The sequence below is a fragment of the Solanum pennellii genome, chromosome 5 (genome assembly GCF_001406875.1).
Source record: "Solanum pennellii chromosome 5, SPENNV200".
Classification (NCBI taxonomy): domain Eukaryota; kingdom Viridiplantae; phylum Streptophyta; class Magnoliopsida; order Solanales; family Solanaceae; genus Solanum; species Solanum pennellii.
This window is the reverse complement of record NC_028641.1, coordinates 28,100,301-28,126,423: the sequence shown is the minus strand read 5'-3', so window position 1 is coordinate 28,126,423 and position 26,123 is coordinate 28,100,301. Positions and strand designations below refer to the sequence as shown.

At 33.4% G+C, this 26,123-nt stretch overlaps 1 protein-coding gene across 1 annotated transcript; it reads right to left on the bottom strand.

Moving 5' to 3' along the window:
- Window positions 1–13,800: 13,800 nt before the first annotated feature.
- On the bottom strand, window positions 13,801–24,392 carry LOC107020404 (ABC transporter G family member 32). Its single transcript, XM_015220751.2, has 24 exons — window positions 24,115–24,392; window positions 23,912–24,032; window positions 23,743–23,831; window positions 23,584–23,668; window positions 23,354–23,513; window positions 23,208–23,284; window positions 23,036–23,089; window positions 21,225–21,315; window positions 20,829–21,130; window positions 20,468–20,749; window positions 19,984–20,300; window positions 19,721–19,881; window positions 19,533–19,636; window positions 18,948–19,107; window positions 18,681–18,803; window positions 18,483–18,574; window positions 18,014–18,346; window positions 17,650–17,940; window positions 15,624–15,707; window positions 15,391–15,524; window positions 15,086–15,313; window positions 14,813–14,984; window positions 14,467–14,721; window positions 13,801–14,285 (listed from the first exon to the last, which is right to left on the bottom strand). The coding sequence occupies exons 1-24, from the start codon at window positions 24,390–24,392 to the stop codon at window positions 14,013–14,015; spliced, it is 4,266 nt and encodes a 1,421-aa protein (XP_015076237.1). The 3' UTR covers window positions 13,801–14,012.
- Window positions 24,393–26,123: the final 1,731 nt, after the last annotated feature.

The window sequence follows — 26,123 nt, the reverse complement described above, 5'->3', positions numbered from 1 at the left end:
AGTCGGAGGACCTATCGATGGTTGATATTCAGGTGCCATGTAATTTTTCAGCAAGTTACAATAAAAAAGGAAGAACTTCAAGTCTAGAAGGTGTAAACAGTAGGAAATCGCAACCGTAAATTGCAACAATAAATCTGAAAGTGAAGAAGAAGGCTTGGGTTTTCTTGAGTTAAATTATTTTTTCTTACATGATGTTTCATTGCATATGGCGTATTTATAGATAAAGTGTGATAATCACAACCACATAATAAGCAAAATATCATACACAAAACTATATACCTATGTGGCTCACTAACCACCACTCATTTTAAATCAAGACTAAATATCTACTAGAAAGTGTCTCCAAGCTAGGAATTTCTAGACATTTTTACTTTTCTAACATATCTAATACAAAATATCTTCAATCTAGAAGTTTCTAGACAAATCTTAATTTTCTAACAAAAACTCACATCACATGGACAGAGAAATGTGCAACAGGAAGAAAGCTAAGAGACTCTAGGTGCATAATGAAGTTAGCAGGAGCAAAATACCACATTTAGAGAGAGAGGAACATGCGTATCTTCCAGCAAAAGATTCAACAACCAAAGATCTTTATAAAAAAAAGATCATTCAAGAGATCCATTATAAGGCACAAAGCGAGACTAGAGTAGCAACTTGGCTAGTAAATCTTAATGTGTAATAATGAAGCAATGACAATACATTAGCTATCTTGGTTTAGTAGCTTGAACTGACTATTGGGTATCATGTTCACCTCGTGTACTTCATTTCTCACTTTGGTATGATACAACTATTTAGCAAAAAAAAAAAAGTCATATGTCTATTCTACACAAAAATAGGTGGAATTGATACATATATACAATTTTTTGATTGAATTGACATTTTTAGCCAGATAAGTATTTAGCAAAAGGCCTAAAAGATTAAGCATTAATAGTCATATGTGTATTCTGCACAAAAATAGGAGAAGGGATTCCTATTCACACTCATCTATCTTCAAATTATTTTTCTTAAAAATAGTAAAAAAAATATTTAATATCATCTCTCTTTTCAACTTCCAAACATTTTTCCTTGAAACTAGTAAAAAGTTATTTATAATTATTTCTCCCCTTGAATTTAGTAAAAGATATTTTATCATGGCTATGCTTTCTTTTAAAGGTATTCCTACGAGTCTACTATCTATAAACGGAAACTTTCACATATAACCACTTAAAAATAGTCTAATTACACTTCATATATATAGTTTGATAATTACAATTCGTAGCTACATGTTATATGGAGGAGAGAGGCGAGCGAGATTGGGAGAGAGAAGAGAGAGGAGAGAGAGGGGGAAATGGTGGGAGAAAGGTGAATTGTGTATGTATATTGGTTAGATAATTGTATATATTATATATGTATTTGTACATATGGCAAGAGAGATTGGGAGAGGGAGGAGAGAGGTGATTGAGACTGGGAGAGGGAGGAGAGTGGTGAGCGAGATCGAGAGAGGGAGGAGAGAGGAGAGAGAGAGGGAAGAGAGTGGGAGAGAGGTGAATTTTATATGTATATAATTGTATATTATACATATGCATTTGTATATATGGCGAGCGAGATTGGGAGAGGGAGGAGTGAGGCGACCGAGATTGAGAGAGGGAGGAGATAGGCGAGCGAGATAGGGCAAAGATAGGGAGAGAGGTGAATTGTATATGTATATAAGTTTAATAATTGTATATTATAAATATGTATTTGTATATCCTAACGATTTATGCATATACATACGTGACTAATTATACAAACTCGAAGTAATTAATGTATAATGTTAGTAGCCAGTGATAATTATAGCAGACTATAGCTATGGTGAGTAATTAAATAGCATAAGTTTGCTTAGCCGTGCAATTTTCCCATCTATAAATTAGTTTCTCCAACTGTTTGCTAGATGTTATGGTGAGAAATCCAATTCATATTCACTTAACAAGTTTATATACGTTTGTTTGCATTGGTATTCATTGATTTGTATTCATCCAATGAATTGATATACGTTCGTATTTGATACATTCATTTGTATTTATTAATAAATTTGGTATACATTTGTTTGCAGTTGGTATCTTTCTAATTTTACATAGGTATACATTGGTCCGTACTCATCTACAAATGTATATGCATTTGTTACATCGAAATTGGTATCCATTGATCTGTATTCACCTAACAAATTTGTACACATTTATTTGAATAGAGATGGGTATTCATTGGTATACATTGATCTATATATATTCATTTAATAAATATGTATACATTTGTTTCCATTACTATTTTGAGATACAATCAACAAAATTAATCAACAATTAATATAGTATATACATCAGTTTGTATTCATTAACAAACCAATACAAATTAATATTAATTATCAAATTCAACGAATGAAATTCAATATTTTACAAAATTATCAAAAATATGTACTTAATTATTGAAAAAACTTTAATCTCATAAATCACGAAATCACACATTTTTTTTTGGATGAGGGACGTTGCAAGATTATATGTAGAAGAGAAATTGGAAGAGGGAACAATAAATAAACATATAGTCATATGCATTTGCATACACATAGTGAAATAAGGAGTGAAAGAGAAATTGTAGGGGAGAAAAAGACATGTATGTTGTGAAACTATAGAAACAAGAAAGAAGAATAAAGTAGAGAGAAGATAGAAGATTTTTTATTATATTCAGAAATTCACAAATTCTTTACAACGAAGGAAAATCCCTTTATTTATAGGGGAAACATAACTTTGTTCCCAATAGGATTCTAACCATCTACTAAAATGACTCCACATAATTAGACATTCATTATAATACAAATATGTTTATAACACTCCCCCTTGAATGTCGATAGATTATGTGTCTCGTTAAACCTTACTAGATAAAATCAGTAGGAAAAAATCTAGTAAAGGAAAAAAAAAGTATACATATAATAATACGCATTCTGGATGCCTCATTAAAAACCTTACAAGGAAAACTCAATGGGACAAAACCTTGTGAGGAAAAAAGAGTACATCACGTATTAACTACCCATAATGATAACATCAAGCCACAGACTTGAATCTTCGTTCTTCAAGCTTGTGCACCATATTCTTGAAAGTTGTAGTTGGTAGAGACTTGGTGAATAAATCAATTATAGTATTACTTGAACAAACATGTTGCATGTTGATATCATCATTCTTGGGAGCTCATGAGTGTAGAAAAACTTTGACGAAATGTGCATCCTTTTATCTCCTCATATGAATCTTCCATGCAGGATCAAAGATTTCTGCAAGTTCCTTACTTCAACTTCTTTATGCAAACAATCTATTGCCTTTTGAAAACTCTTCAACAGTTTCAATTCTAGTCATCAACTTGCATAGCAATATTTGTATATAATTTATGCATTTTGAATCTATTTAATCCTTATGATGATTAGAAATAAGTTTTCCAAAAACTTGTATATGCTTTAGATTTTGAAACCCATCAGATATCTTCATATGAGTTTTATCAAGTGACAACATTCAATATCAAATGTATTATATTTTCTAGTGCCTAGATTGCAAGTCAAATAAGTTTTATGCTTACCAAGATGCACTATTCCACTTTTCACTTGATAATTATTTCTACACCGGCATGCTTTAATAGATGTAGAATTCATATCCTCATATTCTTTTACGATATTGCGCGCTATTGCATCTAGATATCATCAACAATATATCATTTTGCATTGATTCACAATACGATATAACTTATTGAGATCTCATCACTTCATTATTTTTAGGTACGTACCCCTCTTATGAGGTTTCATGAGGTGTTATGTCGTAAGCTCTTCAACAACACATTGTCTCCTTATTATGATCATTTCGATTCTTTGGTCCTCCCCCCTTTCTCAAGAATTGTTTTACTCAGATTCGATTAGTCTATCATGCTTCATGCATCTCGTAGACTCTATCCTTAAGGGACATTTAATAGGAGTACTTACAACTCTTGTTTTGCTTCTAATCTCCCCCTTATGTTAGACAAACTAACATATACCTCAATCTTTTGAAGAATCTATCTTTGTGAATAATTGTATATTCATTGATTATATACTACACATTAAAATACTCAGATGAAAAAATATCTGCATCTGAACATAAATCAATTGAAATAAAATGTGATCATAATTTATTAGTCTGATGTATACAACTACTTTATATTTCACACCGTGAAACTTTGTTCTCATAAGACATCATTGACTATTTATTTGAGGAATTTAATGTCACATAAACTTGGATATTTATCAAATTATCAAGATGAATTATTTTGATTCCATATTCTGAAAGTTGTGCTCTTAACTTAATTATTTTGCACAAACAATTTTGCGAATGTCAAACTACACGTTGACAACAAACACACGTGTGATTATCTTATAGATGCATCTCCTTATCATATCACATGATAGGTGAACGCTGTCACGGCCGGAATCTAGACCTAGACGAGACCGACGTCGTTGACCTCTCAGAGGTCGCAGACAAGCCTACATACGTCATACTTACTTCATCTAGGGTAATTTTAGCGGAAAATTTGAACTTTTTGTTTTCTTATTTCATGAGAAACATATTATACTTAACATCATAGGATTTCACAAATCAACCATCTAATATAGAGATAATCAAATGAAGAAGCAGTTCATAATTGCATTGAACGTATTCTTGCCAAAACTGCACCAATACAAAGTCTAAAATGAAATGGGAAATGAAACACTAGTGGAACATGCTCCACTAGCTAAAGCCTACATCTAAGCTAGATAATAATGGTAGACATCCTCGAGAGCATGAGGGCTTACCAAGTCCGGATGTAAACTCCACGTCCGGATAGCTGGAACGTCGTACCGTAAAATCTAACGTCCACCTGTGCCTGCACCTAAAAGTAGATATTGTATGGGATTAGTACACATTTGTACTAAGTATGGGTATATGCAAGCACACACCAAGGACCTGCATGAGTTAATATAGCTTTTTCCTAACAACATGATTTATGGAAAGTCAAGTCAGTAGACTTGCCAAATTTGAATTAGGAAAGTTAGTGGACTTGCGAAATTTGGATTAGGAAAGTCATGCTATGAGAGTAACATGCATCATAATACGTATCATATTGCACACAACACATAACGTCTTACACATAGCACATAACATATTGCATATAACACATAACATCTTTCATATCATTCGTTCATATGCCATGAGACTTTGGAATCATGGACTTGACATCAAGACTTCCCAAAAATGAGGGCTCAACTAGGGAGCCTTATTTAGCAAACACAGGGTCTGCTTTATTCATTTATACGTACTTCACTTTATACATTCATAAGCTAGTGTAAACACCAGCTATACCTAGGATGTAGTTTAAGACTTTCGTCAGGTTCGCTGTGCAATGATCAAGAATGACGTAGTGTCATTACTTAAGTCTAGATGACCTCCTGATTATCCTATCCTAACACCTTTGGTATCATTCATTTCATTATGTGCATCATTTGAGGCTGACCTCATTCATTCATGGGGAACTTTAACTTTAACCAACATAGATCATGTGAGTATCATGAAATCCAGTGTCTGCCCCACACCGTAAAGAGGTGGAATCACCGGCCAAAGTGACCCAAAACATGCTAGTGTATATAGGGGATTGAACCCTACTAGATTCCTATATTGGCAGTATTGGTTTAAAGACGAGGAGATATAAGGAGACCCATACCGGGCATGCCGTACAGTCTCATCTCATGCGAGTTACGTGAACCTCCGCCTTCCCGAAGGAAGGCATCACCAATAATAGCTAGCCTATCGATGCTCAGCATACAGTTTCATTACATTCAACTCATACATCATGGAAGTTGACTTCTAGTATGAGGACATCATAGCTCATTATATGATTTCTCATCTCATCATTAGTATTAAGTATGCATTAACTTCAATACTTTCATTAGAGTGTTCATAGAGACTGGTCTCTTTATTAACTTTACACTCTCATAGGTGAGTACATTTTGGTAATATTTACTTAGGCTCATTTGAGATTGCTCTCATCTTTCACATTATCCTCTTATCATATTGTCACCTCATTCATTAACTTTTGCACATTTGCTTTTCATAATTACTCACCCCTTTACGTGAATGTTCATTTCATCGTACGCCAATGCACTTGGCCATTTAGTGTGTTTCAACTCTTACTTGACTCTTCTAGGGTTTATCATTTCGTTACATACATCTTAGGTTCACTTACTTTAAACGTATGCTAGACTTATGGGTTTATACATACAAGCCATGAGGCTTCATTCATAGTTCGTTTAAGTGGTTCATATCTTCCTAAGATTATGTGGTACAAGACTTATGCATCTTGTAAGTGTGCCAAGATCTCGATTTTGATCTATGTAGGCAACATTATTTTTGAACATTTATTCACATATAACCTATGTATCAATACGGAATTTGGGCAAGGGAACCCGATTTTGAATCCCTTGGACAACACTTATATTTATTTTGGTTTGATTCACACGGCTTGGGGACCCAAGATCGAGCCGCAACGCCTTCATTTTATTTTTTCTTAATTTCTCTCTTCATTTTTCGTTCATTGGGACTGAGAGGATGTGGGATCGAACCCCTACAACATCATTTCCTTTTATTTTCTTTTCTTTAATTTCTCTCCTTCTTGGCCGAGAGGGTGTGAGTTCGAACTCCCACAGCCCCACTTTAATTTTTCTCCATAAATTCCCTTCATTCTACCTAGAGGTCGTGACTTCGATTCCCACATGCCTCAACCTTTTATTTTTCTTTTAACTTTTCCTTAAATCTGACTGTGAGGTGGTGGGTTCGAACCCCACTCTTCTCATTTCTCATTTTCTTTTATTTTGTACTTCATTTTCGGTCGAGGTCACTGGTTCGAATTCCCCTTTCCACATTCTTTTTAACTTACATTATTTCTATGACTTTTAACATGGTGAGGTCACGCGTTCGATCCTCAGTGACCTCATTTATTTTAATTTATTAATTCATAACATACTAAACCACTTAGCTTGACCGAAACTCATCAACATATAGCTCAAAATTATGTACGTTTTCAGCATCCTTTTCATCAACATTACACGTTAGTTCTTAGGGTAATTCTTGGATCATGTGGTACATCTTTGGGTGCATTTAATGGATTCACTTAGATAATAGTTTCCACTCAAATCAGTCACGTTATACTTCATATGAACATCAGATTTATAAAAGTTTGTGCACGTGAAATATAACCATAAAATAAATCATTTTCATGCTTCAATCCGTGTTCAAAGTCACGGCTACACATTGCACACACATAAACACAATTTTCGAAAAACATAGGTTATCATTCGTACGATTCCAAACACGCATTCATGAACATATTCATCACGAAAATACATTACATGCCTAATATCTACCAGCAGACATACCTACCTACAACCATCGATAGGAGCTAGTGACAGGGACATGCAACGGGGAAACAATCCTAGTTTTTGGATTAGAATCGACTGAATCCTAGGGGTCCGTTGTGAAAGGGACCAAGAGTAAGAAAACTCATACCTTTTATGTAGTTCAAACCTTGACTTTCTGCCCAAAACCTTCTCCAAAAATCACGTCCAAATCCCCTCAACTTCAACACCAAATCGACGGAATAATCCTTCCATTTGCCTAACGTTTTTTATTAGCTTATTTTTCTTATATTTTTGTGTAAGTTCTTCAAGTGTGAAGAACTTTAGTAATTTTTCTGCTTTAGTACTTTTGCTTTGCATAGAAACATGAAAAAAAAAGAATGATCGTGAAGGTGAGATATTGACGTGAGAGAGTGAAACGTGAAAGATAGTTTAGGCTTAGGTAAGGACTTAGTCAAACTAGGACTCTTTCAACCCTTTAAAAATCTTATTTTCCTTTTTCTTAAATCAGATAATAAATATTAATTAATTAAGTTAATTTACCAATTTAAATGAAAACAATTTAGATCATTGCTTCCACCTAGGTTCGAACCTGGGTGAAGCAAGACTTCACTCAAAGGCCAATTTTCGACCTTCTCTCCCCATAATGCCCCTCCACTTTATTACTTAAATAATTAATTACATATTTAGGATAATTACGATACTACCCTTATCCTGGAAAAAGACCATTTTACCCCTAGACCCTCCAAACTTAAGATTTTCCCTTTTTAAGTCTAGTAAAGACTCATCCGGGTAAATCTTCATATTCAGAAGTCCTACATGGCTGAACCCAACCTTTCCTAGCTCAACTAACTCTCCAAGTTAGTTGTCTTGGCTGTCGCAAGGGTTCAAAGGTCTGATTCTACGCGCATCAATCCGTGTGAATCCGGTCTAATCGTAGGCATTCTAGACACATTAAGCATTACTTAGCATATCCATTTTTAGGGTTGTTACAAACGGGCCCAAATTCACATACTATTCAAAATTTAAGGATTTAGTCCTAGCATTAATTGATTCAATCAACTTATCATGAAAACAAGAAACAAAAGAATTCTTGAAGAATATTCTAGTTCGTCAGTGTATGTCTATTACTTAGTAAGCACATCTTTGGGATGACCAAATTATTCATGTCAACGAATAATATTACTAGTATTTGTAAACTCCAAGTTTACTATGTTATGTGCATTTTGATTTAATAAATTTCTTCTTTACTATTATATGAGAAAATTTCAATTTTACTACTCCGAGAGTAATTTTTAGATTTATTTATTTCTTCTCTATTTCTCTACCTTTTCTGAAGGTGAATCGTGATCCCATCACAATAAAATCAAATCTGTATCAAAGAACTTTATTTTTCACTATCACATTCACTTTAATTGAGTTTTTTCAATCCCAATTGATAGACATTAATCATTAAATGCTTGGGATAAAAACTCTACATTATTATCAAGGCGAATGGACTTAATCTGATAAGAAAATTGTGTTAGTAATCATATTATTTGTGCCAACAATTTTACAAACACCAAGTTGCAAGATGACAACAGTCACATATGAGACCATATAGAAGGATCATCTATTAAGACCATGAAGAATCTAAACAACCCACTAAATGGGTGAATATGAGACATATATCCTCATGTATACGTTCCTAAAACGTAAGTGACTTAATCTCAACTTTTGTTTGTGATAGTCTCACAATTAGCTTCCTTGCTAACTAGCAGTACAAGAAAATTTATCATTTAAAAGAATATTTAAATTCTTAACTGGATGTCCATTGTAGTTTTCTATAATTCATCTCATCATTATAGATCCATGATGTCCCAGACGATCATGTCGAACTAGGAAAGTATGAAAATTAGTAAACTTCTTATTTACTATTAAAAGTGTCTCAATTGCACTAATTGTTATTCAATAAAAATCAAAAGATAAAGTATGAAATTTTCTTCAACATATGTCTGCCCAGAGACATTCTTGATGATATATACCACATCTACAATCAAATGTTACAATCTTTTTCACGTCTAGCGTTGTGGCTTACGCCTCATTCACTTTAAAGAATGGATCTAGATTTTTAGCATTTATCAAAAGTTCTCATTCTTCATGAATGGAACACAAACATGTGAGCATATCAAATTATGATAACTTTAGTATCTCATTCCATATTCATGTGCATTATTCAATCACTTGCCTTTTTTAAGACATAATATGCACGACTACCACATTCACTTTAGGGAATGGAGCTGTTTCAATTGAATAAGGTTTTATGACTAAATTTCATTTAAAAACTATATTGTTTTTCTTTAGTCATAATTATATCATCAATATAGTGCACCGAGACTCAAACTCAACGTCTTATCCATATAAAAGGACTTAAAGCCACAAATCATGAGACTTGAACTCAACATCTTTAATTTATCACGGTACACCAAGGCTTAAACCTGATATCTTACCTTTTTAGTGCGATTAGACATGAATCCGTTATCTTACCCTCTTTTTGTGATTGAATGTGAATCTATCGTCTTACCCTCAACTTATAAATTAATAAGTCAAAATACATAAAATTCAGCCTTTGAGTTGAAGGATAAAATTAGCACATCTTTAAAAAGTATTTCTGTAAGCCTTATAACAGTCAGAAAAGAATTAAAGAACATGCAATTTGATGAGAAAGAATAATTGCATAAACCATGTGTACGTTTTCCCTTTATGTGCACACAAAAAGAATTTCACAAAATACAAAGTATACTTACCAAACCCATTACTGAAAGTTTCTGCATTTTTACACACCCTATATGTTTATGTCTTAAAGCCTGTACTTAACAAGATCAAAGCTCGATCATTGGCTCGTGTTGATAACGTGTTATGAAACTATATAAACAAGAAGAAGAATACAGTAGGGTGAAGACAGAAGACTTCTTATCATATTTATAGATTCTCAAATCTTCTTTACAATGAAAGAAAGGAAACCTAACTTTGTCCCAAGTAGGATTTCTAACCATATCATAAAAAGACTCAACATAATTAGAAATTCACTATAATACAAATATGTTTATAACAATATAGGAATTTTAGATAGAGAAAAGGGAGACAAAAAACCCAAAAGAAAAGCTTTTAATTCGGTTGAAAAATAAAAAGAACATAAAAAAGGATTAATAAAGAAATAAATTGTCCTTTTCAAGGAAAAAGGAGAAATCAAAGGAAGTTACGCGAAAAAATAGAGAAAGAAGGAAAAAGTAGTTTTACTTTTCAATAATGTAAAAACTAAACTATGATATTAAATGGAAAAATATTTACAAAAATATCTCTCATGTTGCAACATTTCTATATATATAGGGCAACTTTCACATATAGTAAATAAAAAATTCATATTTGTATGCTATAGCAAAGTTTGCATAATTGCGCTCTATAGCAAACATAGAAACTGTATAATTCGCTATACATATATAGTTGAAACAAATTGTATAAAACGAAGTGTATAAAACAAGAAAGAGAAAGACACTTGGGCAGAGAACTGTATAAAAACGAAGTGCATAAAATGAATTGTATTATTATAAGTGCGTAGAACAAGTATATACAATTTAAATTTGTATAAAATGAGAAAGAGAGAAAGACAAAAGAGACTTGACAAGGAATATACAATTGAATCGAATTGTATAAAACGAGAAAAAGAGAAATTAGATACAATTTGAAAATTGTATAAAACGAGAAAGAGAGAAAGGCAAAAGAAACTGGGCAGGGGACTATTTTTATTGTATAATTATAAGTGTATAGGATAAAAATATATGTAATTGCATGTGTATATACAATTTTCTCACGCTTTATACAAACAGAAACACAATTTATACATTTCGCTTCTTTTTTTAAGTGAGAAAGGCGAGGGTGGCGAGCGAGATTTGGGAGAGAGGAGAGAGGGGAACAAAAAAATATGTATTTATACAATTTTCTCTGCTTTATACAATTAGAAATAATTTTTATACACTTGTGTTTGTATAAAAAGTGAGGAAGCGAGCGAGAGATTGGAGGAGAGTGGCGAGCGAGATATTTGGGAGAGAGACGCCTGACAATTTTTTGCAAACGTTTGCTACAGAGCACAATTAAATCAAACCCTAGCTACTCCATTTATTTTAGGTTATTAGTTTGCTATTATATACAATTTTCCCATTTATTTTTATATAATTAAATCTAAATATTATTAAAATCATTTAACTTGCTCATACATTAAAATCAATCCACTAATCAAAATAAAACCAAGCTTAATTCGTCAACTGTAGGGTGTTTTTAAGCTTGTCAGTGGTTCTGAGACGAAATAAATAATCTGCGTCAAGTTTGGAGGTATTTTTTTTATACTATCTCTTTTAAAATTAAAACAAATTAAATACTTTATTTGAATAAAACATAAATATTGAACTTGAGTTATTAACCGAAGATTACCGGTTTTTTCTATATTAATTTTTTAATTACAATTTGAATTAGAATTTAATTAGACAGTTCTAAAACTTTCCATTACACTTGCTCAATATCTGATTAACAGAAAGCTAATAAAATAAACAAAATTATATTTAGTAAAATCTATATCTCTATCTATATATAAAAAGATAAACAAATGTATTGCGTGTTAGCATCTATGTTTATATATAATAAGAGAGACAAAATTGTCCTGTGTCAACACCACAAAAATCGTTCAAACTTTTGATTTTTTAAAATTCAAATTATTATATATCTTTTATGTCTAATAATAGAAGACAAAAACTATCACGTGTTTCATAAAAGAATTATTTATCATTGAAATTAAAATTAATCAAAAATAGGATATTGTAGTTATTTGCATTTTTTATTAAAAATATATTTATCATTGAAATTAAAATTAATCAAAAATAGGATACTGTAGTTATTTGCATTTTTTTATTGCTATTTTTTCTTAAATTATTTTCTATCATTCTAAAAAATTATAAAAATCTCTCTTTAATTTCCACAATTCCTCTCACTTTTTTCAAACACATCCCTTTTTTTCACGCCTAAAATCACGCCTTGGTATCACAAATTATCTCAATCTCTTTATTTTTGAATTTCAAATATTTTCTCTTTCCAATTTATGATTGCAAGTTATTGAAGAGACCGTTCATCTTCACCAATTTTTTTCTTTCCACTTCATTAAGTATCGTTAATTATCTGCAACATGATTTTATTAATAAAACAGTGTATATAGAGATTCAAGAGAAGGATTTGAAATTTGAGTTGTTAGAAATTGTTATTTGAAAGAGATTGATATCAATTTGATATGTATAATCTGGGGAACTGGCATTTATTTTTATATTCAATTTATTTTTAATATGAATAAGCTAATTTTATAATATATCAAATGGGATGTATTCAGATGACAACAATTTTACGGGATTTGTAATTTAAAAAGGAGTAGGGATCATATGTAACTTGTTTCTTACCATGCAAACCATATTCAAAATCTGTTTCAAGAATGACTTGCTTGTAACCCAAATCCCATGCCAACATAAAGTCACGGTAGATCTTTTTCTTTGCTTTTCAAGATATTACGTATAAAGAGAAAGATAGCCAGTCCGCAGGGCCTATTCCCTATTTGATTCTCTAGGCTAGTGGTCCCTTTTTGTCTGGTCATGAATAGTGAGCGGGACCTCATGTTCGCCGTGTATCCAGATTTGCATGGAATTACATCAATATATTACTTAGACTAGCTGGTAGCTAGCTACCTCAATTCACACCAAGCTTTTTTTGTCGGACATGGAAACAACTCCAAAAAGATTACCTTGGGGTTAGACCACTCTACAGAACCCCTTTTGACGGCTCCTAAATTTTTTACAATTTTTTCCTATCCATTTTTATACCAGATCACTTTTTCTTATTGGCACAATTGCATTTGTAGAAATTTTTTACTTCTTTTCCGAAGCACAAAGATTACAATTATTTTACAATCAAACATGTGGTCAATTTAACAAACTTGGAACATGTTAGGGTTTTGCTCTGATTTCTTATCTTAATTGAGATTTTTTTTTTAAAAAAGACAAAATATTAATTTATTTTTACTTTCTCGGAAAGAAAAATATAAGATTGTTCCATATTTGATTTTTATTCTTTTTTCATAAGAAAAGTTTGGAGAACTATAGATTAAAGATGAGTATTTTCATAAAGAACACAAGAACATCCCGAATGTAGTTGTTTAGAGAATTTTGTTTGTGGAGAATTTTTCTCTCTGCAATTTTAATATTTTTCTTCATATTCATTTTTAATATAAATATTTGTCATCTAATTTATCAATCATGTAATTTACAAACTATAAGCTTCTGCATGACGCCCTAATCACTTTTGAACCAACAAAACACTATCAAAAATGAGCCAAATTTACTCCATTCTCCAATTTGGTAACTAGATTTTCAGTTCAAATAATATACTATATTATATACAAGTCAATTCTTTAAAAATGGAATGACAAATTATAGTTAATTAACTATATGTTGCTTAGTATAAAAGGAATCATCCAAGACCATAATTGGTGAATTATAAATTGAGTGGTATCATCTTCATTTCCTTCAAATTACCTCTTCTGGAAATTGAATGATTTTATTGCATATGCAAAAATCACTGCAAACAGCAGGCTAAAGCTAACAACCATAAAACCAGCAACCCCAATGAAATCATGCCTGTACCCAAATACATTCTTCACCAAAAGGTTTGCTGGAAGTGACTGAATTCCATCGGATAGTTTCACCAGTCTTACATCATCACCATACTGGGACGCGACAAGCCCGTATAAAGTCCAAGCTACAGGGTTTGCCCAGTAATACCATCTCCACCATATTGGGATCCTCTGTTTCAAAATTTGTAATTAGAAACAAAAAGTTTACAGAGTCACATAAGAATGTGAGATACAAAATTTGTGTGACGATAAATCATTTTAGTATGGGTAACATAGACCTGTCATTCTTTGTAGAACTGACTAAAAAGGAAAGTAAGTCTTATAAATTGAGACAAATGGAGTACTTCATTACCTTATGAGGTATCATGAAACCACTGAAAAGGTTCCAAATCATGTAAAAAGGAGCAGAAACAACGGCAGCCACGTTGTGATTGGGTGTGATTGCAGTAGTCATCATACCGTAAAAGGTGAAGTACAACATAGTGAAGTACATAAACAACAGGTACCATAAAAATTTCGATGCAGTCCATTCAAAAGCTGCCATTGAATAGAATATAATGCTGTAGATTATTGCTTGTGAAAACACATACGGAAACTCAATAGCAACCTGTATAGTGAAGTGGAACACTGTTAAGAATACCTAAGAAAAAAAAACAAGTTTTTAACTACTTATAAAGGAAACAGAAATACGGGGAAACCTGAGCAAATGCAAATGGTAAAGCTGAGTACATCCCTGCAGCTCTCTCTCGGTATGAGACAAATCTTTCAACGGAAATAACTGGTTGGACAGCAGTGCCATTTGTAACTCCAACGAACAACACTGCAACATACATGGATCCCATTGCATTGAATAAATCCTGCTGTGAATCCCTGTTGAGAGTAACATATCGATAGTGATGACCAATATGTGATGATGACAAAGGAGTGTAAGTACAAAACATGTTCAGGTTACAATAAATGTAGAAAGAAACCTTTTTGATCCGAATCTCCAACAAATTGTCCCAAGCATCAAAGATATGATGAGCGTATAGAAGAAGCGAACAGCAGTATATTGTGGATTGCGCCAATATGAGAGATTTTGCTTCCAAAGGCAAGCTAGGAACTGACTGAAATAGGACTGACAATACTTAGCAGGGAAATTCAAATCTTTTGAATCGCCACTTGACCTGCTTAGCCTTTCAACCAAAACTTGATTATATCTGGATACACAAGAAAAGAAGTAAAGAGTTAGGGAAAAGAGCATAGAGTAAGTTAGAGATGAGAAAATTGTTCGTACTGAAAAAGGTTTGATCTTTGGTAAATTTCTGCAAAATCAACACCAAGTCGAGTTTCTTCTACTGACGAAGTAACCTCCAACATCCATGTAGCTGGATTATATCCAGGTCTTATTCTGGGTACTCCTTCAATTGCCTACACGACAAGTGTAATATATACCTACTTTTAGATGATCATATGTCAAGAAATAGCAAAATGCACACGATGGAAACAAAAAGTTTGTAAGTATATAACCTCAAAATACTCTATTAACTTGCAAGATTTAGGACCAAGAGGTCCTGCATAAATGAGCTCTCCTCCGCGCTTCATAAACAAAAGCTGCCATTACAATAGAAATCAATAGTCAAATAATGAGAAGCAAGCAACAATACATTTGTCTATTATATTCTGTACAACGGACTGATACTCCTTGATTTTATCGTATTATGAGAATAAGCAGTTAAGCATTGTATATTCAGTCTGTCATTTTGTACTTCTCTATGCTGTCTAAGCTTCCAACAAGAATATTGTTAATTATGTCTTGAACTTTTTCTCGTATATTTTGGAAACTCATAATCTCTATTGGCATAGGAACCTTTGTGCTCATAGATTTGGGAAAGGAATATGTTGTCCATTTAGGATTAGGAGAACCTTCTCCATATAGGTTTGAGACTACTTGAGATCTCTATATAGGGGATATAGTTGGGGATTCTAAAGCATTGTAAAGGACACAATATAGTCTTAGAGGCTTGAGACAGTATAAACCTTTTTTTTTGTAGTGAAAAACTCTCTGCTTTTGCTTAGAGGATTAGGCCTAGCCGAACCTCATTAAATCCATCTGTTATTTTTCTTCTATATTTTCTTTGTTTGTGATTGTGTGCTAGTTAATCCACGATATTTCCGCAACACTTGCTTCTTGTCTTCATGCTGGTTCTATCCCTCTTTGGCTTCCTGTAGATGAACTCCTCGACTGCATTATGTTGTAATGAGCACCTACATTTTCTATGCCTCTTTGTCCTCTTCAGCCTACTGGTTTCAAGTCCTCTTCAGTTACCTCTTTTATTGGTCGTAATGACAAACTTATACCACCTCTTTTTCTTTTCTAAAGCTGTGGCCGATCTTCGGTACTTATTGAACACCTTTTCCTTTTTTTTTTTCCAGTAACACAACACCATACTTATAATCACAACAGCAGCCCAAGACTCCTAATTTCTCTCAGTAACATCTAGCAGATACTTTTTTTCGGAACTCATTGGAAGTATTCAAAACTTCTTGCTAAACTTACTTCAGACAGAGAAGTAAGTTCTCATGGCTAATTCAGCGCAATGGTGTATGTGCTGATGATTCAGTCCTTGACGTCCACATGTTGAAAGTCTATATTTGGGCCAAGGTCTCTTTGTTTGGCCTCTCCACATGGAAAGGCTTCTAAGTTTCAAGCAGCAGTGAAACCACACCATAATAAGAAATGATAAACTTGGCACACATGGTCCATCTAAAAGCGACTCCTAAGGGTGACTCCCTTATGTATTTGACTCATATGATAAACTTGGCACTCTCGGTTCATTGAGAAATAAAAATCAAAATTCACCAGCTTCCTATGATTTCTCTATTTGTAAATTAAGCAAAAGTAAAACTCTTCCTTTTCCTAATTTTGGTAGCTGTGTTACAAAGTGTTTTAATGTCAATCATAGTGGTGTTTGGGGAATTTCACCAATTATTTCTCATGTTCATTTCTAGTACTTTGTGACATTCATAGGCGGTCATAATCGGTTTACATGGGTGTATTTTCTCCGTCCGAAATCTAAAGTATTTTCCATATTCAAGACATTTTTGGCTAACTCTGGGACTCAATTTTCTACCTGAATCAATTCCATTTTCTTTTCTTTCCATAGGATCTTTTATTGAGACCAAATCGTTTCTTCTTCCAAAAGAGTTTTCCCCCTCCCGAAATATTAAGATCTGATTCAGGTGAATAATATATGTCTCATGAACTCAATAATTTCTTGATTGATAAAGTAATCATCTTGCAATGCTCATGCCCATATACGCCACAACAAAAATAGGGTTGTTGAGTGTAAAAATTGACATTAATTCAGCATTCTTTCTATTTAATGGAGAGAACTTCAAATATAGAAGACATTCATTCAGCAAAAATTGACATTGTTGGGTGCCCTGTCACGGCCCTCAGGCAGCTTGTGCAGCGCAAAACCAATATGTTTGGACAGCTGTTCTAAAAGAGAAAAAGAAGAAAAGAAATCCATTTAGAATAGCAAAGAAATACCTCATCAAATGATTCAAAAATGTCAATGCTGGGCTGGTGGATAGTGCAAACAATTGTTCGGCCGGTGTTCACAATGTTACGTACAGTCCTCATTACAATAGCTGCAGCTCTTGCATCCAATCCAGATGTAGGTTCATCCATGAACACTATAGAAGGGTTAGCTACTAGTTCAACAGCAATTGTTAGCCGTTTCCTTTGTTCTGTTGACAGTCCATCAACTCCAGGCAAACCAACCAAAGCTCCTCTTAGTGGACTCAGCTCCACAAGCTCCATTACCTCGTCAACAAATGCCTGAAACCGATGTCCTCCTTATAAGTTATTTGAGTCCAGTATAGAAAATATCAGAAATTATCCGAGGTGTTACCTTTTGTGTCTCTACGTCAACCTTTGATGGCAAACGTAGCCAAGCAGAAAACAGTAGTGATTCAAGAATGGTCAAGCAAGGTGAGTGGATGTCATTTTGCTCACAGTAGCCAGATATTCTAGCAAACGTTTCTTGCTTCTTTGGGTAACCCGATATGTGGATGCTCCCTTCTATAGTACCACCAGTTTTTCTTCCGGCTAATACATCCATGAGGGTGGTTTTTCCAGCACCACTAACTCCCACCAGTGCAGTGAGAACCCCAGGCCTGAATGCTCCAGTGATGTTAACCAACAACTGCAACCGCTCTTCTGCCATGCCTTGTTGTTTCAGTTCCTGAAGTAACATTGGGATTGGATTTTTTTTATAGTGGAAATGCCATAAAGTGCGGCCCAAGATCCATGATATTTGTGTTCTTCAGAGATAAAAAGATGCTCAGATAAATTTGGAAAGAAGAGGTTGAGGAATATACCAGAGGTATATCGACATAGTAGTTGACATCCTTGAAAGTCATGGAAAGTGGCTGAAAAGGTAGAACGAGGCCTCTATTCTTGAAACTTTGTCCTGAATAGTATTAAGTAGAAATCTCATTATACATACCGAAAAGTCTGAGTTGAAATTCAAATCTCGTAAAATGCAACACGCCCTAACTAATCAGCAATCTTCTTACTAGTCAGCGAGCCAGAATGCTTTAAATACTCTTGTAGCTGAATGACAGCAGGTTCGTCTTTCTTAGTCCTGCCTCTATCTTGAAGATCTTCCTTAGAAACCACAGCTTGATGCTTGACAAGAGCTGAAGAAAAGTAAAATGAGAAAAAAAAAATACAAAATTGGTTTTTGTTGTTACATAGCAACATGCCACTATATGTCCAGTTTTTTCTTTTTTCATTTGATGATTCAAACTATGTGAGAATCACATATAGGATAAGAGTCTTACGGTCGAGGTAGGCCAGGAAGAATGTGAATAACATGTTGAATAGAATCGTATATCCAAGCAAAGCACCGACACCAATCCAGTACCAACAGCTCTGGGGGAATAAACTGCGTGACTTCAATAAAGCTTCACCTAGTCGCAAATCAGAGTTCTTGTTTTCTCTCTGCATGCATAAGAGAAAACTTGTTAAGTTGTTTTCTTATTTAATACAAGGAAACAGTGGATATGATGTTAAAGGACATGTATTGGATGATTGCCAAACAGTTGAAATGACAATACTCACTAAGTAAAAGGGTGGTGTAATGGTTTTCCATGTTCATCAAAACATTACAGCTCAGTTCTTCTATAGAACACATAGAATTCATTCTTCGATGCAATCATTTCATTTCATAATCTTTGTTTTGTCTACTTTTACAATGTGTAAAATGAAATTTGCAGATACTAGTAAGAATTCATTTCAAAAGTTAGCTCTAAGTTTACCTCAAGTACAGTACATATTCTTGCCTTTTTTACAGTTATGTCAAGAAAAGTAAATAACTTAAGCAAACATAAGACCAATTTAAAATACTTGGCATCATAAAAGAAGACCTTGTCCCATGCATGCCCAAGAAATTCATTAACCGAAGCTGCATCTTGAGCATACATCAGGGGAGAAATCCAAAAGCCCCAGATCCACCAACTTGGTATTCTATCTGTCAGAACAGAAAATATGAAATGAATCATCAACTTATCGTGGATCTTAGCAAGATAAAAGCAATACGAGTATTCAGTTTCACCTCTTGAAATAATATATCCCCCAAGAGCCATGACAATCAACATAGCAAAAGATCCAAAAGTGTTTGCAACAATCATATTGCGACCCAAGGCTCCCATTAGACGAAAAAGTGCAAGAGACATTTGATGCAGAAAAAAGAATAGCAAAAATTGTTTAAAGAATCTGCAGAGTTAACGAAAAAATAAAATCAGAGAACAACAGGTAAGATAGTGGGTATAGAATTCAGATAAAGATAAAATGTGAATCTGAAAGTCTATACTTTACCGTGCAACACTTGGATCGAATCCAACAACATAATATGTCACTGCTACCCATAAACCAGATTCTACCAGGGAAGTTGGAACGCTCAATACCCAAGAAGGAAGTGTGTAGACCCAGCATGGATAGAAATGCAAGTCTCTATGCTTGTAAATGACCGGAAGCTTGACAATAAGCATGGAGACCTCCGTGAAACCATTGAACAGAATAATAACCATGGAAAAATACAGTTGCCCAAGATATAGGCCTCCATCATCAATTGTATTGTGATGCAGAGTTGTGCGGAAGAAAACACTCATGGTGATCAAAGAAACCAAGAAGAGCTGAAAACCAACATAGAGAACGTAAGAACACGAATGTGCTTTTGGAAATGTAATTCAGAAGCCTCCAAAAGCTATTTATATATATATATATATATATATATATATATATGATAATCCTGTTTTAGTTCTTTTGGTGTAATTCTTCAAAACACTCATGCTGGATCTACCTGAAAAAATTTGAAAATATAAATAAACGAATTCCTTTTCATGAGCAGAAGTTGCCAGTCAAAGCCAGTTTTAAGAAGTTGCGTTTTTTTCGCTCCATATTTAGAAGTGGACAAGGCTGCAGGATGATTGTAGCGTTTATCGAAAGGAATATTTAGCTCTTCAGATAAATTCTTCCCAGTGCGGTATGATCGAAAAGCTTCAGCAAACTTGGTCACTGGTATGTAATGGTACGGGCGATGAGAAACAGCCCAGTACTGTTCTTGGTCCTTCATAGAGACAACCTGTATGAGAAAAAAAAACATTTACCTAAGAAGCTAAGACGCCATCAAATTTATTCACAATCCAGAGCTACACACTTACTTCCTGAAGGAAGTCTGCGACATTCTTCCTCTCGGGACAATGAAATCCCATATATTCAAAAAAGTTAAGGACATCTTCATGAGGTCCTTGATACACAATCTGGCCTTCAGACAAAAGAATAATGTCATCGAATAGATCATACGTCTCTGGAGCAGGTTGAAGAAGAGAAATAACAGTAGTTCCATCGAGTGCATGCGTTGAATGTCTAAGATATTTAATAATTTTGTATGTTGTGGAACTATCAAGCCCTGTTGAGATTTCATCCATGAAGAGCACTCTTGATGGACCCACCAACAACTCACCTATAACAACCATCAAATATATTAGTATGCTTAGAAGTTAGAACTATTGATCATTTCATAATCCAAATGAAAAAAACATAAATAATCCATGCACCAGTGGTGAGCCGTTTTTTCTGGCCTCCAGAGATCCCCTTGAGCATTTCATCCCCGACCAAGGTGTCCGCACAATTGTCTAAACCTAGAATCTTTGTTAGATAAATGTTAGTAAGCAGATGAAATTAAAAATTACTCGACACAACATCCACATATTATGCACTTGTAACATGAATTTGTTGCACTTCTTGCAGAAATGCCAATAGCATAATCATGATTCTAAGACACTTGTAACAACAAGAAATAGAAACGCATACCAAGCATATATTACATTAAATTAGTACGCATTGCATCATCACACTACAAAAGAAAAATAGGAGTTTAGCAACAAGAACAGGAAGAGAGAGTGATCCACATTGATGTTTGATATACAAACAAGTATGCCGAGTTTGAATTATAGATGAATCACATCTCTTTCTCTGTTGAAATTTTCTTTTAGTTATTGCAGTAATTATCTTAGCATAATAAGTTTTTTAGTTTTAGGATGCATTTTTCACATTTTTTAATTTCAAAATTTCTATTACACATTTCTAGTTTGTTGAGATATTTGTAAATGACTGGAATCTCATCGTTTCAGCCTCAAATTCATATAAAAGCCGACACTAGCTCATGAGAATATATCTCATATCTTGGACCTAGCACTGACCTACATTGTAGCTAATCAATCCTAATTTGGGAGGAAAGAGCCACCACTCAACTTGAAGAGCGAAGATTGTGTGAGCTTAAATTTGCAAACCTTAAAGATCTTTCTTCAACTCTTGGTTTTGCTTAATTGTTCATAGTTGTAGTGTCTGATTTTCAGATTTGGACATTGTGGTTTTGATTCTAGTTTTGTGCTTTTGCAATTAATTGAATACTATCTTGTTTATGATATGAGTCTTTGATTCTTTAATTGATCTCATGTTTTAATTGTCTTCCAAGGGAGTGATCGACCCAAGGACTTGTATTTATCTTGATCTTGCTTAGGGAAGAGGATTAAGAGTAGGAAAGATTGATTAGCACGATTTGAGGATTGACAAAAGGACTAGAACTTGAGAAAGTCTAGATCCCTTCTAACCCTCATCTCGCTATAGGTACGATAATCCTAGTGTTGCCATATTGAATTGTTTAGTTTGTTATACTTGCTAAGTTCGAGAGAATTAGTCCAGATATACTTGCTTGTGATCAAGAGATACAAGTGGGTCCTTGAGAATCCAATGCATAGTTGACTTACCCACGATTATCTTGATGATATTTGGTTATGTTTGAGCATGAATTGAATTCCCATTCCAGAATTTATTTGCTATCCTTGGGTCAAAAGGTCTTTGATCAATCTATCTTTACTTTTGTTATCTTAGTGTAGTGTCTATCCCTTATTGAAACCCTCCCCCTCCACACACACACACACAAAAAAAAATATTCAACCCTGACCTCGTAAGTTGAGTATAGTTTTGCAGATGATCGCCTAGATCTCTAATTTGGGAGTGTAGTTGAACTTTGTTATTAAGGAGAAGTGTTGAAATTTGTTTTCAGTGAATGCAGTAATCTTTTTAGCATGATAAGTTGTTTAGTTTTAGGATGAATCTACTTTTTTCAATTTTAAATTTCTATTAGATCCTTTTAGTTTGTTTAGATATTCTTTTTTTTTTTTTTTGAATTCCTGTTGTGCAGATTTCTGTTGATTATGTTGCTTAGTAAAATTATTGAGAGATAGTCTTCTCTTTGTTGCACCATCTTTAAAAAAGCCAACACATTATTAATGTAAAAAGCCAGTAGTACAATCTATGCAAATATCAAAGCATCACATGAATCTAAACCAAATTTACAAAATACCTTTAGTATGTACTCAACAACAAGTCCAGCATCATTCCCCTCCAAAGCTAACGCCTAATTAAGAATACATATCATGTATGAATTGTCATAAATTTGTTAAGAAAAAAGTCAGCATACTTATTTAACGAAGTAAAGTAGCGCTCATTGACATCTGCATCGAAATCACACTTACTTTGATGAATATGTCAAGATCTTCATCAGGTTTTATTCCTGCCATCTTTTCTCTTCTTGAAAGCTCCAAAAGCATATCTGTGGCAAAATTCAACAGTTCAGTTAAGGAAATGTCAAAAGAACTAGAAGAATCTCATACAACTTTACCATATTTGGATCCAACACCCTGACAATGTGCTGAGAAGTCGAGTGTTTCCCTGACAGTCATCTCTGCGATATGCCAATCCTGTTGAGTGACATAAGCGGATGTCCTTTGAGGAACAAACTCTTTCAAACCATGTCCATTGTAAGTAATATCCCCTGACATCTTCAAATTGAACAATGTCTTAGTACTATATTGCCATAATATCGCAGAAGAATCAATGAATAGACAGTACCTGCAAGTCAGATTTGAGGCGTCCAGCAAGTGCCAATAACAATGTGGTTTTTCCAGAGCTAGGAGGACCTAATAAAAGCGTTAATCTAGAAAATAACACGACAATGCTTTAGTTAATAAATCATACATACTTTCAATAGATTGATTTATGCATTCATACCTAGAAGGTCGGATTATCCCACTAATATCATCTAAAATTGTGAGCGTTGTTCTCTTGCCAGAATATATTCTTAGATACCTTAAGAAAGCCTATGATAGAGAAGGGATAAATTTCAGATGTTAAAAGTATAAGTGTTACCGTAATTGATGAGATAAACGGAAATGAATACCTCAGTCATGTTGAAGACAAAATTAGAAATAGTTGGGAGTGCTCGACTGCCAAGTTGCACATAAGCTTCAACAGCTAAATGCTGAAATCTTACTTCAATTTTTGGGAATTCCAAATCAACTCTGCAAATGAAATGAAAAAAAGAGTGAAATAAAATGTGACATAGAAGACAAAAATTTTGATTCACGAGAGAAGATAATTGACCTATCGAAACGAAGCCTAATGCGATTAAACAAGTTATCCCAATTATCATCAGCAGATTTGAACAAACGATCCAACACAACTTTCCGTTCATCATGTTGAAGATTATCAACATTGACCTCCCATGATTCACCAACAATATTCCTGAAAATTCCTCTACGTACACGAGTGTAGGTAGGTAACCGTTCCAACGCAGCCCACCGTAACGCCTCCTCCTCATCATCACGATCCTCCCGGAATGAGGTTGATCGCACCGACAGATTCTCAGCGGAACCCCACATTGAATGAAATCGATGAGTCAGTCGTCAAAGCATGCAATAATTACTACTGATTTATTTGGTTGGAGAAAGGCTTAAATGAAATTTGGATAGACACACCTAAATATGTGAACTAGTTACTGAGTTAGTTGAGGTATGCATTTATGACTATCTTATCTCTCTCTTTGTATTAATTATTTCCAGCACACTTCTTCTGCATTATCAACTTTTTTCCTCTAAAACAAATATATTTTGTCTCATTTTGAAATTATGCTGTGAAAAACAGACAGTATCCATTTAATGCCGGGAAGACCAGAAATCCATGGCGGGATTTCAATTCCAACGGTTGTCAAGTATGCCTACTTTTTCCACACAAAATCTCTTTAATTATAGGATAGTCTAATCTGGTTTCTTAATTATATATTTTTTTTATTAGATTTGGTTCTTTTAACTATATATTTATTGATTTTAGTTTTTTAATTATATATTTATTTGATTTTAGTTCTTTAACTATTTAAAAATTTAGAGCTTGTTTGGATGGGCTTAAAAACAAGTGTTTGTCAATTATCAAAGTGATTTATTTTAAATCAAAAATAACTTATTTTAAGCCAATTGCTAAAAGGTAGGTGAGAGGTGTTTTTTTTTCCAACTTAAAAGTCATTTTATCTTGACCAAATATATTACCATTTTGCCCTTAATTCTTTTATTATTATTATTATTATTATTATTATTGTTGTTGTTGTTGTTGTTATTATTATTATTTAATTATTATTGTTATATTATTATTATTATTATTAATATAATAATAATAATAATAATAATAATAATTTGTGCTGATAAAGAAATATGTGAATGATAGAAAATATTACCTATGGATGTAAAATATAAATTGATTTTATTTTAATTTTTTTTTAAGTATAAAGTCTTAAATTAATCAACTTTTTATCATGTTAACATCCTTAAGGGCATTTTAGACATTTTGATAAAAAAATGTTTACCAACACTTACTTGTCAAACATCAACAACTTTTTTTTCAACTGCAACACTTTTATCCAAGCATATAACTACTTATTTTAAAAATAAGTTTCAACACTTTCAAAAGTATTTTTTAAAAGTTATTTGTTTTAAGTCACTTTAAACAGGCTCTTATTGGATTTGATCTCTGTTCATTTTTTATATATATAGGTTTACATTAAGGGACAATGCAGAAATATCCCCCTAAACTACAACCGAAATCTCAGAGACACACCTTAACTAAACTAATGTCCTTGCCTTTTTGCCTATCTTACTCTTTCTCAAGGGACAGATGTCGACAATGCTATCATTAACATCTGATCTTTTTTATCTTCTCGAGAGAAGCCCAAGAATTCCGGCTCGGAACTTGACTCCTGCTTTTGTTAAAAAGTCCATACTTTACCCCCTGAACTTATTTTTTTGATAATTTTCTACGCCTTTTGTCTTACGTGGCACACTCCGTGACTCCATGCAATTGAGGCACGTGGGTGATATTTGGATGCCACATAAGTCAAAAGGTGTACAAATTACTAAAAAAAAAAGTTCAGGGGGTAATAGGAGATTAGTTTAGTTAAGGTGTGTCTCTGGGATTTCAGTTATAGGTACTTGTGTATTTAGATTAACTGAATCTATGTCTCAAGAAATTAAATCATTTATCAATTTTTTTTGTTGTGTTTCTCTCTCCACTATTTTTACTTTAAATTAGTCTTATGCAAAAAACTTTAACCTCAACGATTTAAA